The following is a 16,582-nucleotide window of genomic DNA, read 5'->3' as shown; positions in this document are numbered from 1 at the left end:
CACCGTGTATTTATGCCAAAGATGAAGGGGAGAAATACATCAGGTGTTTTGTATCATCACAACTTTCCTACGGACCTCAGGCTGTCATGTTTTTGTCTCTTTTTTTTTTTTGTATTCTTCTCTTCATATACATCTCTCCTCTCTTTGTTTCTAACTCATGTCATCTCTATCACTGTCACTCCATCTCCTCTCTTTCTGTCTGTTTTCCTCTCACTCATCCCCCCCTTTCTCCACCCCCATTTCTTGCTTCAACCCCATTTTTTTTTTTATCTCTAGATTTGTCTGTCTCTTTCTCTTTTATACTCTCGTTCTTTTTCTGTCTCTGCATCTTCATCTGTCCATCCCCATTCCTCCCAGGCTGATGTGAGCGTTTCTCTGCTGCGGGATGATGATGATGAGACTCCCCACAGGGATAATGACATCTAAGAGCGTCTCTCCAGCGGATGTCCCCCGGATTTAATCCCACCCAACGTTGAGAGAGAGAGAGAGAATCAGAGAGAGAGAGAGAGAGAGAGACAGCAGAACAACATAGACACACACAGACAGGCGGCTTTGCCAGTTCGACAGGCAGCAGCCGCTGAGATACACAAAGAGACAGTTAGTCAGGCTGGCCAGCTCACCGGCAGACATCCAGCAGGAATAGAAGCAGACGGGAACAAACACGCTGCCACAGGTGAACACTTAAGCAATGGTGGGTGGCACCAGCGTACATCTGGTCTCCATGAGGCGAAGAAGAGAGAGCTTTCTTAATCTGAGAGCGGTAAGATGGGTCATCTGCCGCATATAAATCTGCCCCGGTGATGAAAGTGTATCCTCCCTCAGCTGGTAACAAACTACCGATTGGCTAAAAAGCAGCTTCTAAAAAAAAAAAAAAAAAGTATTGCTTCTTCAACAAGGTAACCTTGAAGCCAGTGGAGATTCGGCACATGGCTCAAGGACACTTCTGCAGGTCAGACAGGCTTCAGAACTCCTGCTGCGCAAACCTGCTGCTGCATCATAAAGTCCTCAGCACCAAAGAAACTGTTCATATTTACAATACTAATTGTTAAAATTCAGGAATGCATGCGTTGATTTGATGCGTTCTGTTGGTGAGGTAGCTCCATCCCGGGCAAGTGGCCATAAACAGTAACTCCCACATTTCTTCCGACTAATTCTGGCACTCGTGTGAGTTGTAGAATGTGTGAGCGTTCTCGTACGCATCAGAAAAAAAAAAAAGAAAAAAAAAATTCACGAAACCCCGGGAAGGAAACATTACATTTCCAAGCAATTGAATTGAGGCTGTTTTGAACAATCACAATTAAGGCCATGTTTACATGACAACGTCTTCAAGGGAAAACGGAAAACTTTCATTTTGTTCTGAACGTCTGTTCAAATGACAGCGGTGCTCGGAGCCACTGACAACACAACCTCTTGAAAACAGCTGCCAAGATGTAACTTTTTGAAAACTCCCCGACTCCATATCTTTGGAAACGCGGGAAAATGTCACTTTTTTGAAAACGCTGCTACTTCACGTTCGCACCACAGCGGTGGCAAAAACTTCAGCGCAAGTTGATGGACAATAACTTCTGCGTTTTTACTTTGGAATCAACGTTTCCGCACCAAATGATTTTGCAGCCTCCACCCCCCCCCCAAAAAAAAAACTTGACAGGCCTGCACCACACACCCTCCACTGCAAACCCTCCGTGGTTAAATGGATGTTGAAAGAAACGTGTACCTGACCAGTAATCCCAAACCTGCACTGATGTACTAACCGCAAAACGGCTCACTCGTGAATATTCATAGCTGTAAACATATAATCGAGCAGTGGCACGCCCTGTGGTGGGGTCGGGGGTGGGGGGGTGGGGGGGTATCGGAGCTGATCTGACTCCCCGTTCAGGTCAGGAGATCTCCAGGGCGCCTCGGCGCCAGAGGACTCCATTTGCTGTGGCGGAGTCGCCGGGGTGAGCCGCTCCAGTACCTTCAATTAGCAACCCATTATCATTCATGAGTTTGTTTGTGCAAAGCTGTAAGATTGAATTCCAGTTAGTCGTCGTCGTCCTCCCGGCGCGCAGTCCGCTGAAGTTAGAGGGAAAGCGGCGAGCGGGAACGCGACAGCGACGGCGGTGCGTGTACGCGCGCTGTGCTCCACTGCGCTCGCCTCCGCCACGTTGACGGTCGGTTCAGTTCGTATCTGTGCGGGACGACGTCGGTTTCCCCCACAAGACGTACAGGAGGTCATAAATTAGCAAAGAGACCTGTTGAAGGAGACACGCGCAAGCTGGTGCCGATCCGCAGCGCGGCTTTTTAGACTCGCTGTTTTGCATATGAATATATTCATAGATTTGAGTTACACATTTTCTTTCGTTCGGCAGTAAAGAGCTGCTCCTCCGCTTCACAAAGAAAAAGCAGGAACATTTTTCACTCTTCACGTCAAACGGCTTCTGGACTCGTCAAACACAGCCAGTGGACAAAATCTCTCCGTTATGACCGCAACACAAGCTCCTCTTTCTCGTCCTCAACCCAACTCCAGCGCACTCCACCAGTCATGACACGATTAAAGCGGCGCTAGCATGTGGTAAACAAAGCCCACTGGCCCGGTAGCTTCACTGTTGTTTGTCCTCCAGGCTGTTTTGTGTGATATAATGGTGTTGACCCCAGTGGCGCCAGACCCTCCATATTGAGTTATTATATTTATGCAACCACTAAGCTTCTCAACTATTTCGCAACGCCGTCAGCTCCCGCTACCTGCGCTTGGCCGAGGCCTGCTGTGGACGTTCGCGATCCGCGGTGGAAAATTGAGCAGCTGGCAAAGAAATTTTAAATAAAAATAAAAGCGCAGTGGAGAAGGACGACGAGAGGCCGAGCGAGTGAGACAGGGAGAGACGGAGAGGGGGAGAGTCAGAAGGGGAGAAGACGTGAGCCCGGTATATTTTATTCAGTGGCAGAAGAGTACAATTCATAATCAGGGCCGACTGATTCATAGTTTTAATTAAAAAGTGGCCTTATAGTGCCGATGGTAACATCTTGATTTATGAAGACCCGACCACAGGCTTCCATCCACCAGGGAGAGCGAGTCCACCGGTGAGGACGGCGGACTGCCAACACTCATGGGGGGGTGGGGGGGGGGCATACATCTCCGAGTGTGTCTGCTTGCCAAACATATGTGCAGGTCTGTTTGAACAATGCCAAACATCTTCCAGTTATTGTTGCCTCAAAGTCAGAATAGACTTTATATGGCCTTTTAAAAAATGCATCGAAACTGTATACATGCAATGAACCAAATTTTAAGTTGTTGCCTAAGAAATGCGCGAGAGAAACAAGATGTGAAGTTGCTAAAAGATTTGTAGTGATTCGTGGGTCAATAATAATTACAATTAAATAGACCCCTTGTGATGATCAGTTTAATAAAGTGGTCAGGATGATGTTTATAATCATGCTTGATACATAAAGTGTCATTTCAGCAATCTTATGTGATCCAATCTGAAAGCCGTTTAAGAAGCAAAACAAATCACTTCAAATGGATTTAGTCATTTCTGAATCTCAAACTCGGGCTGTTTTTAACCCATTTAGTTGTATTTTATGCATATAAATGCACTGATGCACACAGAGGCAGGATACTGCCGGCTGTTGCCGAGCAACCGATGCTAAAATGTTGTGAATGCTTGCGAGTCAAATCTTTCCAAAGGTGAGCCATTTGAAAATCGAGATCTCACTGTCCCTTCATTACATGCTCCACGGTACAACACGCATGTCAGAAAACAATCACATTTGAAATAGCATCTCAGTCGAGATCCATTTTATTTCATATGTTTGCATGAACACACAGTTTAGTCAAAAGAAAAAGGCAGAATTTACCGAAAACCTCTAGTTTTATTACAAATGCAGTTATTATATATATATATATATATATATATAGGAATATTTCTCTGTCTCCATCCCTATCCGCTTCTTTTTAGTCATGTTAATGTACTGTGATATTTATTTCCCCATTTTAAATCAAAGAATTGGAAACGTTTAGTATTTTCCCTGGTTTTAGTTACAGCTAAGAGGTTGATAGTTGGCCCCTGTAGGCAGTAATGTAGATAATCACTGTTCTAGATATCATAAACACTACAGAAGTTATGGTTATGAGAAATAAACGCAAAATCCTGTCGGCGGTAAGAACATAAGCAGGTGGGAGGTGCAGCTTTTTAAATTGATATCACAACTGTTTCTGTTCCAGAAATGGACTGAACAATTTCGGAGGAAACCGTCTCCAGAAATAATATCTTTCTAATGACGATAATGAAGTAAACTTTACGTGCTTGAGACTTTTATTACCATTTGTGTCAGCTTGGAAAATGAAGTATTACAGCTTCTACAGTCTGCACACACACACACAAGCAGATACGATTACAGACGCATACTTCAGACTTAATACACGAAACTTAAAGAAAGGACAGCATGAGGGACTATCAGTGGGGGGAAAAAAGAAGAGAGATTGGTGATGGTATAGATATTGGCTGTAGAATAAAAAAAGCTTTTTGGAAAACAGCCAGCCCTGCAAATTTAAGCAAGGCTGATGGAATTTGCTTTGGCCTGACAGTAATGTTACGTTTATGTCAGGCCCTCCATTTAAATCACCACCATAACAGAATCCCTTGACACAGAGAGATTTTAATTAAAAAACTGCGTGAGAGAAAGGGGGAGATAAATGCAGAGCGAGCATGACAAAGAAGAGAGGAGGAAGAAAGGATGGGAGGGAGGGATGGAGGATTAGATGAGAAAAAATGATGCGGAGAGCCGAGTGGTTCGCCTCTAAAGTGAGGACGAATAGTGGGGTGTGTGATTAAACGAGAGAGATAAGAGCTCATTCCATCAGAAAGGCACGGTGCGTCTTCACTTTTCCCACTTCCGCCTTCATTTTTCCAAGATTTTTCTTGTGTTTCTGCTTCCTCCCGTTTCCTCTTGTTCTTTGTCACTCTCACCCATTGATTTTTCTTCTTCTTTTTATTTTTTGGCACACTTCCAATCGCGACAGAAACCACGCGTTTAAAAAAAAAAAAAAAATGCTGAAACGCACGTTCACGAAGACACGCACACGGAGGGGCGAGGGTTGCATCAATTTGAATGATGCATGCAAAGACCGCAATAATCTACGTGTGCATAAGCGCTCAATTTAAAGTAATGGCCACGCAAAGGCCGACCGTCAACTGTCGGACCACTGGAGCATGAGAACGGTGACAGAAGCTGTTAATAAGACGCCAAATCTCACCAATAATCCACTCGGGCATCAACTCTTGATTAAAGTTCTGAGAAATCGTCCAAATTGCACATGACTCTTTTGCACAAACGTACCAAGACGGGGGCGACTTGCTTGAACGTGTGAAAAAAAAAAAAAAAACTTTATTGTGAATAAAATGGCAATACTTCAGAGGTTTGATTGAGAGAATCAAGCCAAAGTAAACAAGGGAGAGAAAAAAAAACTGTTAACACATGACTCACACTTGGAGGATAATGAGCAATATGTGGCGGGTGGAGAGTCACTTCACATGAATGTTTCTTCTTTCTCCAAATCTGCTTGCATCTGATTTGCACGGACGCAGTGACTAGAGAACGTTGTATGCAGATGAGAAGGCGCAGGGAAACTGAGCGGACGCCGTCTAAAGCCACCCTGAGGGTGTCCCCACTTCATAATAGATCCCAGGCGCCCGGGCCGCAGTTCCACATAATGTCAGGGGGCAATCTTGTTGTGACAGATATTGTAATTCCGGCGGTCTTCAGATGAAAAATATCATCATTCCCATGTCAAGACAGCTTTGCAGTTTAACAAGTGGCAACGGATACTTCCCCCGTCTTTTAACATTCCTTCGTGCCGCCATTAAAGTGCACCATTTCTTTTTGCGCAAATCAATTAAGGCATTTATAGTCGTCAATGATAACGTCTACGTTTTACCTCTTGTACATTCCTCACATACCTTCTCTCAGCTATTGCCACACTTTCATGGCAGTGATCACTAAAACATGTCTACAACAGCGTCACATTATATTAGCTCTGCAGATAAAAGCTGGGGAGGATTTATAGCCGCAGTGTGTGTGTGTGTGTGTGTGTGTGTGTGTGTGTGTGTGTGTGTGTGTGTGTGTGTGTGTGTGTGTGTGTGTGTGTGTGTGTGTGTGTGTGTGTGTGTGTGTGTGTGTGTGTGTGTGTGTGTGTGCAGAAACTGCTTGGATCTGGCGTTGAGTGCTCAGTTCAGAGTATTAATGTGGATGTTGGACGTCCTGTAGACGTAATCGTCTGGGACACTTGAAGGCCGATTGCCTCTCCACCCTCCTCTGACTCTGATGATACAGCTGACTCTAAGTTTAATGGAACACCCAGCAGAGCATTGTGCGTTAGATTTATCTGTAACAGCTATGTCGAGGTCTGTGGACACGGTGGAGGCGAGGTGCTGGTGTTCAGCGTGTAAGAAGTGAAAGGAAAAGGTGACTGAAGCGATGTTTAACAGGCAATTATATATATTATATACATCATTCTATGATTTTGCATCCGTGTTGGATTACAGACAACAAAATGTGTGAATGCACTCGTATGCATTAGTGACTAGTGACTTCAGGGGACACCGCAAATTCTGCAGCCTTCAGTTTAGTTTCGATGCTTTATTTTTATATAAGGAGGATTTTTGTTTAGTTTTGACAAGGCGAGTGAGAACGCTGCAAACAAGGAATCAATGTTGTGTCTGGTCTGCCAATTCCACTAAAAACAATGTGAAACCCAATGTCCTGTGGCCTGAACCGGACTAGTTTGGCCTCCAGGCCGTATGTCTGACGTGCCTGATGGAGTGGACATTTTCTTAGGATGCAGCTTTGCGACACACCCTGCCTGACCCTTCATGCTTGGTGTGTATCAGCATCTAATGGCTGCGTCCAGCCGGATGCAGCTCCAATCATCGAAAACTTGTTTGAAACTGAGATTTCAAGCAATTGAGTGAAGTCGCCATATTAAAATGTACTGAGGTCAACAGGGTGCTCCTAATACTGTGGCTGAAGAGTCGCCTCTTACGTGTAATGCTCAGCTTCAATATGTTCTTCAATGTCCCAAGTATTCAGTGCAATAATTCAAAACTACCCACAGGTATTCTCTAACTAATTTCCTCTCCGTCTCATACACACAAACACACACACGCTCACTCTCTGAGGCACATACGTCTTAATGAGGGTGCCATCAGGGTCTGGCTGTGTGAGCATGTTCTAATTGTCTCATCTTTCGAGGTGGCACATTCTTGGGCCGAGGCTTAATTTCACACCCAATCCACCCCTCACACTGCCGTTATTTACGCCCTAACCCCATCAACACCACGCACACATGCAAACACCCTGGACTCGCCCCTCCACGAGCGCTGGCGTGCCCTCGCCGTCACCCCTCTCTCACTATCTGCGTCACTTTGCTCTCTCTCTGTGTGCGTGTGCGTGTGTGTGTGTGTGTGTCCTCTCGCTTCCTACTTTTCGTCCCATCACCCAACAGCAGCCTCGCTCTGCTCATGCTAAATTAATTGGCGAGCTGTTGTAGTGCATTACCAGTTGCATTAGAAACAAGCTTCCTCTGATCTTGTTATTCTGTTTGTGAGCCACAATGTGAATGCCATTTTTTTTTTTTCGAAACAGCTCGCCACCAAGTACACGAGACCCCCTCCCCCTCTCCCCCGACACCACTGACTCATTAAAAGGTCTTTCAAACAAAGATATTAATTAGATGGTAACACAGAAACGTGCCTCATGCATGTATTACAAAGAAATAAAGTACCACTTTATCTCAAAATGCTTGAGCATTATCCATCAATTCAAACTGGCAGGAATGACCCAAAAACCTGCAACCATAGTCTCCTTGTGCAAAGGTTTGAATACTTTTTTCAAATAATGCTTCATTAGATGGCTGAAATAAGGTTTAGTCTTAATATATGCTGTTAAAACACACCAAAATGAGACCGCAGACATTTAAATGGCCCAATCTGTCAATTTCTTAAGATTATTTCAGGTCATTGCAAAGAGGAAAGATAGTAAACTTGATTAAATAATATTATTCCAGTAATCAAATCTAGCCATTTAAAAGTCAAACTGAAATGACTTCACAACCTGTAATCTACATGTCATGAATTTTAGACACTTGGACAAACTGCAGTCAATATAATATAAGAAGATGGCAATACTGCTCATAAAAAAATAGGTTCAACTAAATAAAGCAACAACACACACATGGCTCAAATTAAGCAATACTCCCTTCAATCTGTGGCAAATATGTCCCACTGCAACTTGCAAAAGACAAGTTTTTGATTTCAATTTCCTGAAAAACAACCGATGTCGCGCCTCAGCTGGGCCACAAACGGCTTCAGTGCCAACAGGAGAGATTCAGCATCATCAGTCTGTGTGCAGGTGTGTTCTGTCATACTGCACATCTCACCTTGCAGTGGATGGAAAACTGGAAATTAAAGAAAATATGGGGGGGAACAAACAAAAAAAACCCCGCAAATCTTTGGAGCAATTGACTGCTTCTTGCCCCATTTCCACAATCTTGGCTATTGTATGATAGCTTGTAGAAAATGATTCCTAAATAATCTATAAGGATGTACTCTCCTGTGCAAAAAAACCCCCAACAAAACAAAAAAAAACATCTTAGATCTGTGGTGTATCGTTTTCAATAGTTTTGAAAAGTCCGGCTCCGGCTTCCTGAAATCGATGCGAGATGCAAACAGGAGCAATCGACCGAACACGCAGAAGAAGTTAAATGGCTGCAAGAGGAGCGCTGCATCATCTTCAGGTGCTTTCAGTTTAATCAGTCAGAGTTTGACAAACCCATTATGTTTGTGTTTCTCACAATAGGCCCCCACATCACAGCCTCCTTGCTCTCGTTTTTGTCCATGTGCCCAGCTGGAAGTATTACAGCTTCTTCCTGCTCGGTACGAAACAGATTGTCCCCCTGCTCCCTGTGTGTGTGTGTGTGTGTGTGTGTGTCTCTCTCTCTCTCTCCACATATCACAGGTACTGACAGAACGTAGATGAGGTCCCTCGGGGAGGCATTAGCTCCCTATTGGGAGTCCTCCTGCTAAACGTCTGCCGCGCATTTTTCCTTAACACAGCCCAATCAATAACTTTTAATATTATCAAGTGGAGAACAGAGTCCCAGTATAAAGTCTCTGGGATGGACCGAGACGCAGGGCCTCCTAAAGGCGGCAGGTTGGGCTCGTCTTGCTTCAGCGGCGGCCACTGAAGCAAGATGAGCCTTCCAGATCCAGGGTTTTAGATTTTTTTTTTTAAATGTTATGGGAGTATCTCCATCCAGTCTCGTGGCCGTGTCGTACTCCACTACAACACTACATGAAAGAAATGAATCTCTTTTCTGGTACACACTGATTTATTGTCCGGCGCAGCTTTAATAATGGGAAAGTAAAAAAAAAAAAAAAAAACGTGGGTTAGTGGTGCTGTGATGAAGTAAAAGAAGTTCAGAATGCATTACTTAGTTGCAGCTCCTGCACAACGGCACATTCATCACACCTCGTAGTGGAGCATTCATCACGCACAAGGACGGAGGTGCCGTTATTCCCAATTAAAGCCGAATCAGAAGAGACGCCCTCAAACGCAGGATGACAGGACTTCCAAAGTCACGTCTGACCTGCATCGAGTCTGCGAACGGCTCGATTCCATTGTAAATCAAAGCTCTTCTGTTTCGCTCTGAGCTCCGTTAATGTATACACCCCCCCCCCCTCCCTCCCCGTCTCGTTGTCCTTTCCGAGCCGAAGTGTCCCAATGACAAAACGTGTTTGGTTCATCATTCAGCCTTTTCTCTCAACCACACGGAAAAACACTCCGGCACTCTGCATTGTCCCTCCTCGAGGCGGGCGCGTGAGTGTTCCCTGTCGATCACGGCCGCGTGAAGATGCTGACCCGTGGCATTCGCGCACCGAAACAAATCACTCACCCGCTCGCGCAAAAACACGACCTTTTGGGTGAGGCCAGAAAACGAGCCGCCGCTTTAACAGGCAGCTGCATTAACGCACCAAACAAAAACCAACAAAAAAACACACACACACACACAAAATCCACATTATGTATGTAAATATTATCCTAATCAATTAACAAATGGAAAAGGCATAATTAATCAGAAGTTCAGAAGAGATAAACCTTTGAATTTGAGGCTCTGCTGTTCCTAATAAAGTGTTTTGTCATCATGCCAAGATGAGAGAAGCTCTTTAAGGCTGTCGAAATGAAGTGTGCAGATGTCTTTAAGTCTGACAAGTGATTTAAAATGATCTCCAAGTTATTTGAAATAAATGACTTAACAGTGAGGAAAATTATCTGTAATTGGAAGCAGATTTGAAACCGCCGCTGCTCGACTGCCCCGGCGCATTAAAGCCAGAGAGCCGCTGAAGTCGGTCGGACAAGACGTATTGAAGATGGATGAATCCATGCTTGCTATTAATTACTGAAATATCTCAATAGTTTTTGTTTAGTTTTTTTTCCCCCCAGGATTTCCTGGTATGCTTGCCCTGCAGGTCATATTTGTGCAATATCACTGTGATCGTACACGTTGACACTCATGTTTATAAAAAAAAAAAAAAAAAAAAAGCTATTAACAGATTCTGAGTTCTTCAAAACATCCTGTTGACATCAAAAGTTCTAATCTGGACGGCTCAGTGGAGTCGTGGTTTGCATCATTGCCTCAAGTAAGTCAATCAAACTCGGAAGCCGTTTAAAATTTAAACCACTTGCAGATCCTTTTGGTTAAAGGTGAATCATTCACTAAGAATTAATAGATTTTTTTTGGGGGGAGGGGACTGTTCAAATCACTTTATGGACTCAAAGACATTCACATTTTTTTTATAAAGGTCCTGGGGGGTCCTTTGAATCTTGACATGATGATAGAAACTCACTATTAATCAAATGGGGGAAAAGAAGGTCAGCAATTAAAAAAAAACCAGACAGGATCCACCGTCGCTTTATGAGCAGGTAACAATCCTTTACAACCAATCTGAAACCGCTGACTTAAATTTGATGGATTTTAATGTGCGTCATCTGCAGGGGCTCTGAAAGCATGCTGTCCATACGTCGTCGCTTTGGGGCCGGCTGGAGTCGATTACACCTGACACTGAATTGCAGGCAGGGTACGACCTGGACAACCAGTCCACCAGGACGAAGAGTCGCCGTGTCCACATGGACACAAAGAAATCCGAATCGCATAGACAGTCCGACCAGAAAGGATAGTACTCAAGTAAACACATCTAGAAATAGAATCTAGTCCGACTTTGGTGTCACGGTTTTCAACACAACCACCACAAACTAAATTATTCAAATCATTAGTGGCGGGTTTGCGGGTGAAAGTGGATGTGGGATCCTGTGTGTGTGTGTCACGAACAGCCATGGTCCCGGTGGAAAGCATCATGGGATCGACCCATAACTACCCAACTCTGTAGGTGCAACCTGCAAAGCAGGCTATACCTACACTTTTAAAATGAAAATGCAAATGTTATGAGTTATTTATGGACATCATCCAATTTAATGTAATATGTGTTAGCTGCAGGGCTGTGCTCTATTATTTTAATGTGATTTCAGGATAACTAAAAGCCTATATGTCAATTTTATGTGTCACTTGTATCATAATGTCCATTCATTATTACAGGATCGTATTAAATTGGTGCCACACAATTTTTGCACACGACTGTATATATTCACACACGCGTAGAGTCGACAGAGACGAGCACACTCACGTTTCCACGCACACAAGTATGGAAATGTGAATTAAAATCACGGTGTGAGATGAAAGAGACGGGCGACAGCTGGTGTCCTATAAAACAACTGGAAGTTGGTTATTGGCGCCTCCTCCACTGATTTGACCTGCATTTAAATTTGCACTCCCTCTGTGAGTCATAACTCAGTCAAATCTGGACACAAACACGACGGGGCTGGCTGCAACATGACAGAGCTGGACTTTTTTTAGTCATTAGAAATGAGGAAAACTGCCCGCACCGATCACTCCCCCGGAACACAAGATGACGTCTGCACGTTGCACATTTCGCTCAAACTCCAGTCAAGAGTTTTGAACTGATATAAAACGTAACGCGACTCTTCGACCGACGACACGTCGCAGATTAAAGTTGTGAAATCGACTCATTCCGATCCACCCAGAGTCCTGGAGCACAAACATTGACGGCACCTGAAGCCTCCTCACAGCGGCATCTGAAGTGATGCCAGGAAATAGCAGATGCCACCAAAGCAAATGTTGGAAGTGCAGCGCTCAGCTAATGATTGGATCTGCCGGCCGTTTTCCAGGTGACTTATGTTACTCCTCCGCTGCTGGAGACAGGGATGAGTGAAGCGCTATCGATCTGCTGCTTCTCACCCGGATTGATCCAACCGCGCAGATCTGAGGCGCGTTTTCAGGTCAAGCTTAAGTATGACGGCTCGCACTCCAAATCTAATTAATGTAAACACGCATAAAAACACCACTCGGAGAGGCTGTGTGCACCCCGTGTGACCACACTTCCACATCTCACCAGTTTATTCAATTACGGGACAATCGAGCAACCCTGACGCCGGGGATGAACGATAAGATTGGAATTCATTACACAGAGAAATATGCCAGGGTTAGTTTACAATGCCTGGAAAAGTTTCGCCAAATAAGACCGACTTGTTGAATTAATGAGATGTGGTCACACACACACCGCCGTGTAATTCTGCATGCGCCAACAAAACAAAATAGACAGCAGCACGGGCACATCACAAGTCATTGTCTTCTTGAGAAAACACACAGCTGCGCTCTTTCCACCCCCCCACAGAAACATAACCCGACTTCCTCACTCTCCATCTCTCACTCTCCCCATGTCCTTGTCTTCATCAAAAGCCTCCCAACGCCCAGCATCTTCAATTTGCTCTAATTTAGGAAAAGAGGAGGGGGGGAGGGGGAATAAAAGAACTCTCCACTTCTCAATAAAAATGCACAATACAAGACTGATGTCAATTATGATTATTCTCCCAAAATAAACACCAAGGCCTATTCAGCAAAGGAGCACAACAGCAGATTATAAAGAGGAAGGCAGACGAGAAGCACTTGTTTATCTCGTTTCAGAACAGAAATCTGCCATAATTGCATTATGAACATCGGCAGATTTTGTTTCGCCGCTGAAAGGCTGTCGGCCGGAAGCGTGGTGGAATGTTTGTACGCTGGGTGAAGCCGAGGACCGAGGTTGGTTGTGGCATGTTGCAAAGTTGAAAGATACTGTAATCACATTACTTTTGTCGGTAACAGCGCGATGTGACACGTTCCTGTTGCGAACAATTATATCATTACCGTGCGTGGCGAAGGATTTTCGCTTATTATCACATCAACTGCATTTTCCTGCTAATTTGTGTAACAATGATTTGATGTCTTGTCCAAGCACAAGAATTTGTGCATGAAACTTAACGGTGAAGATTATTTTTGATTTGCTGAGCAAAGTTAAGCTTTGTTCCACATATTTTTTTTGTTTGGTTTCAACCTTTTTTTTTGCAAAATACTTTAATAAGGAGCACAAAGGGAGAAGAGCCTTCGTTTGTCCTTATTAAAGAAAGTTTTTCTGCTGATTGGTGAGCATTTGGACAGTTTAATAGTTTACTATTAGCCTGTAATTATACATTTGTGCATGTCGGACGTTGCGGAGCAGCACAAAACAAATCATACTGCACGGTGAGTAAACAAGTAATGCCTGCCATTACTTTTTTGAAAAAGTACCAAATGATATATGATAAAATACTTTTTTTTGGAGTCACTGCAGAAACTGTAATGATTACGAGGGCTTTCACAGTTGAGTGACTGAAAAGCCACGCTGCACTTCATTAACAGCTCCGAGCGGCGTCGTTATAATGAGGGGCCAGTATCCCATTTAGGTTAGATACACAAAAGGTTGGAGATAAAGCTTTTAAGAAACTCAAGAGACATTATTATTCTAATATGTTCTCATTTTAGCCATTAATCCAGTCCTTGCTTTTTATAAGCAGTTTATATAAGAGCACAAAGCGGGCAGTCTTGAATAATAGGCCTAATAAACTAATAACCCTTAAATGTACAAATGAATGCTTCATTTTTTTTCTCCCCCCCCCCTTTCTTTCAATCGGAATGGCCGGGCGGTCTTGTTAATGAGATTCACCCTCCTTAGTAATTCATCTCCTGTACGTGGCAATGTTTCATGACGTCGGGCGATAGTAGAAAATCTGCAGCATCAGCATGAGCCGGAGCAGCTGTGTGACTTTCAGCAGAAAGAAAGACAGACAAGAGGGGGCCGGGGGGGGGGGGGGAAGAGGCGCCTCCTCGCAAAGCAGCACCATCGCCCTGCTGCTGGCCGAGGCGGCGAGCAGCTTGAAGGAACAGGAGGACGTGTGTGTGTGTGTGTGTGTGTGTACGGGCACAATTTGTAGTGTCCTCACACGGTGCGCACAGTTCATCAAAACCAAGCGCCGCTCCCCGCCTCCAACCGCCGGCGCCCATCAAGAGCAGGAAGGAATTTGGTTTCTTCTCACTCATGCTCCTCTGCACCGAGGCTCGGTATCTTAAACGTCACGGCTGATTAATAGCGCATGAGGAGCGAAGGATGGGGGGAATAAAACAGTTATTGTCGAGGGGGAGAGAGAGAGAGAGAGAGGAGGAGGAGAATACTCGAGAAAAGAAAAAAAAAAAAGTCTGCCAACAGCCCAAGACAGGAAAAAAAGCTCAGCAGTGAAGCATTAGAAGAGAAGAACGGATGAGGAAACGATGAAATCCACTGATATGATAATGACCTCTCATGGGCCCTTGTGGCAAATGCATTCGCTCTGTGTAATTTGGTCCTTGGACAGAGAAAGAATTATGTCTACTTTTATCTTATCACACAAAACATACCGTCCCCGCTTCCTCTCTCTTCACTCACACACACACACACACACACACGCCCGAGCGTGGCAACGTCCAAACGGCGGCGCAAACTACGCCGCCACAAAAAAAAAATCTTATTCAACAAATCCTTTAATTGCCTGATCGATGCCTGTAGAGTCATGCAAATGAAGCCGATAGTCGATACGGGCCGGGGTTGGGTTGAGCGTCCGCCGCACTGACAGATGCCATTGATCAAAGTGCACACTGCGCTAAAAACGGCAGATTAAACCATTGGTGTGGACGCTGCACCTTGAACCTTTATCCTGACCTTAAAGCAAGGCTTAGCCCGAGATACAAAACAAGGGGGTGAAAGAGGGGGGAAAAAAAAAAAAAAAAAGCTTGCAAAAGTTTCATAACATCCATCACTGGGCTTTAGGAGAGGCGTACGATTATGGAAGCACGAACACGCACGTTTGAGATAAGATGGGTCGTTTCGGGCCGGGCCGACACAAGGATACGGAGAAGAGCTCGGGGCTGCAAAGACGCCCCATGCATCGATATTGTCTTACCTTGTGTTTTGCCAGCCAAAGTCTCATCCCAGCGTCTCAGAAGTAGCATGATGGTGCGGCCTGGGACTCCTCTCTCCCTCTCATAGCCTCAGACTAAGGGAGGCCGAACTGGAATCAATACCACAGGAAACACAATATGACGATAGGGTTTTTAACAGCGTTCCAAAATTTCAATACAAACAATGACTTTTTTGTTGTTGTCGTTGTTTAAATAGTGGCACAAAGCACCAAATGAGCAAAATATCAAATAAAGAAGTGGCTCAAGAAAGTCCTCGTCAAAGTATCAAACATCCAAGTTGGAAGAGTTTCTTTTTCGTGGCTGGAGATGCAACTAAATCACTGGGATTTGCACCACCTGTCAACATCACTCACCAATTAATAGAAAGATGACTTTAATTAACTCCCATACAGAGAACGAGGCGGTCATGGGAGTAAAGCAGCCCCCCCCCCTCATCATTTTCAGGTGTCATTCCACTGGCAGGTCTGTTTGCTCTAACCAGCTGCACTTTATCAAACAAATGTGTTTTAGTCGCCGTGATTAATTGAATTACACCTCTCTACCAGGACACCTCATTAGCTGTGTGGGGTTTGTCGAGGCAAATACAGATGTTCAGGAACGGAGGGGCAAGTTTTTTTTTGTTTTTTTGTTTTTTTAATTAAGCGAACGTCGATTGTGAAGCCGGCACGAGGGACTCACAGCGGTTTTTTGGGTAAAAAATCCTCGCCGGGTCAGGAGGGTAAAGCAGCAATTTCAAGGTAATTGTACTCCACAGGAGCAGCTTCACTTCTGTTCCCTCCGAAAAGATGCTTGCAGTCGCTTGTTTTTCTGACGTCCGCCAGTCTGTTAGTGCAAAAAAAAAAAAAGAAAGAAGAAGAAGAAGAAGGAGGACGACAGCGGGTTAGAGGCAGGTCACGGGCAGTTAGACTCTAATGAAGCCATGCGGCGCTCAGTGTGCGACCTCTGACCTGCTCCCCTTAGAATTAATAAATTAGATTAAATTAGGGGAATTTAAAATGCTCAAGTCACTGTTTTCTGCGGTTATCGGAATATAGCTCATTTATTGTTTACAATCCTAATCCCCAGTGAAAGCCATTTCTGTTCTGGAAAAAAAGAACAATGTGTCTCTATCCTTAATCTCTTTAAATGCATCTCACAACTCAGTGGAGGAAACTGTGTGTGTGC

The 16,582-nt window shown here is 44.5% G+C and overlaps 1 protein-coding gene across 1 annotated transcript in view; it reads right to left on the bottom strand.

The window, feature by feature from the left end:
• grin2ba (glutamate receptor, ionotropic, N-methyl D-aspartate 2B-a) overlaps nucleotides 1–15,426 on the bottom strand; it is a gene marked incomplete at both ends in the record, with an annotated part of 131,732 nt that extends 116,306 nt beyond the window's left edge. The window contains one exon of the mRNA XM_080511521.1: nucleotides 15,400–15,426. Within this exon, the coding sequence (XP_080367647.1) occupies nucleotides 15,400–15,426 (27 nt within the window). The remainder of the gene's footprint in view (nucleotides 1–15,399) is intronic.
• Between the last annotated feature and the right edge of the window lie 1,156 nt (nucleotides 15,427–16,582).

The sequence above is a fragment of the Blennius ocellaris genome (assembly GCF_963422515.1).
Source record: "Blennius ocellaris genome assembly, chromosome: 16".
NCBI lineage: Eukaryota > Metazoa > Chordata > Actinopteri > Blenniiformes > Blenniidae > Blennius > Blennius ocellaris.
This window is presented reverse-complemented; position numbering and strand designations above follow the sequence as displayed.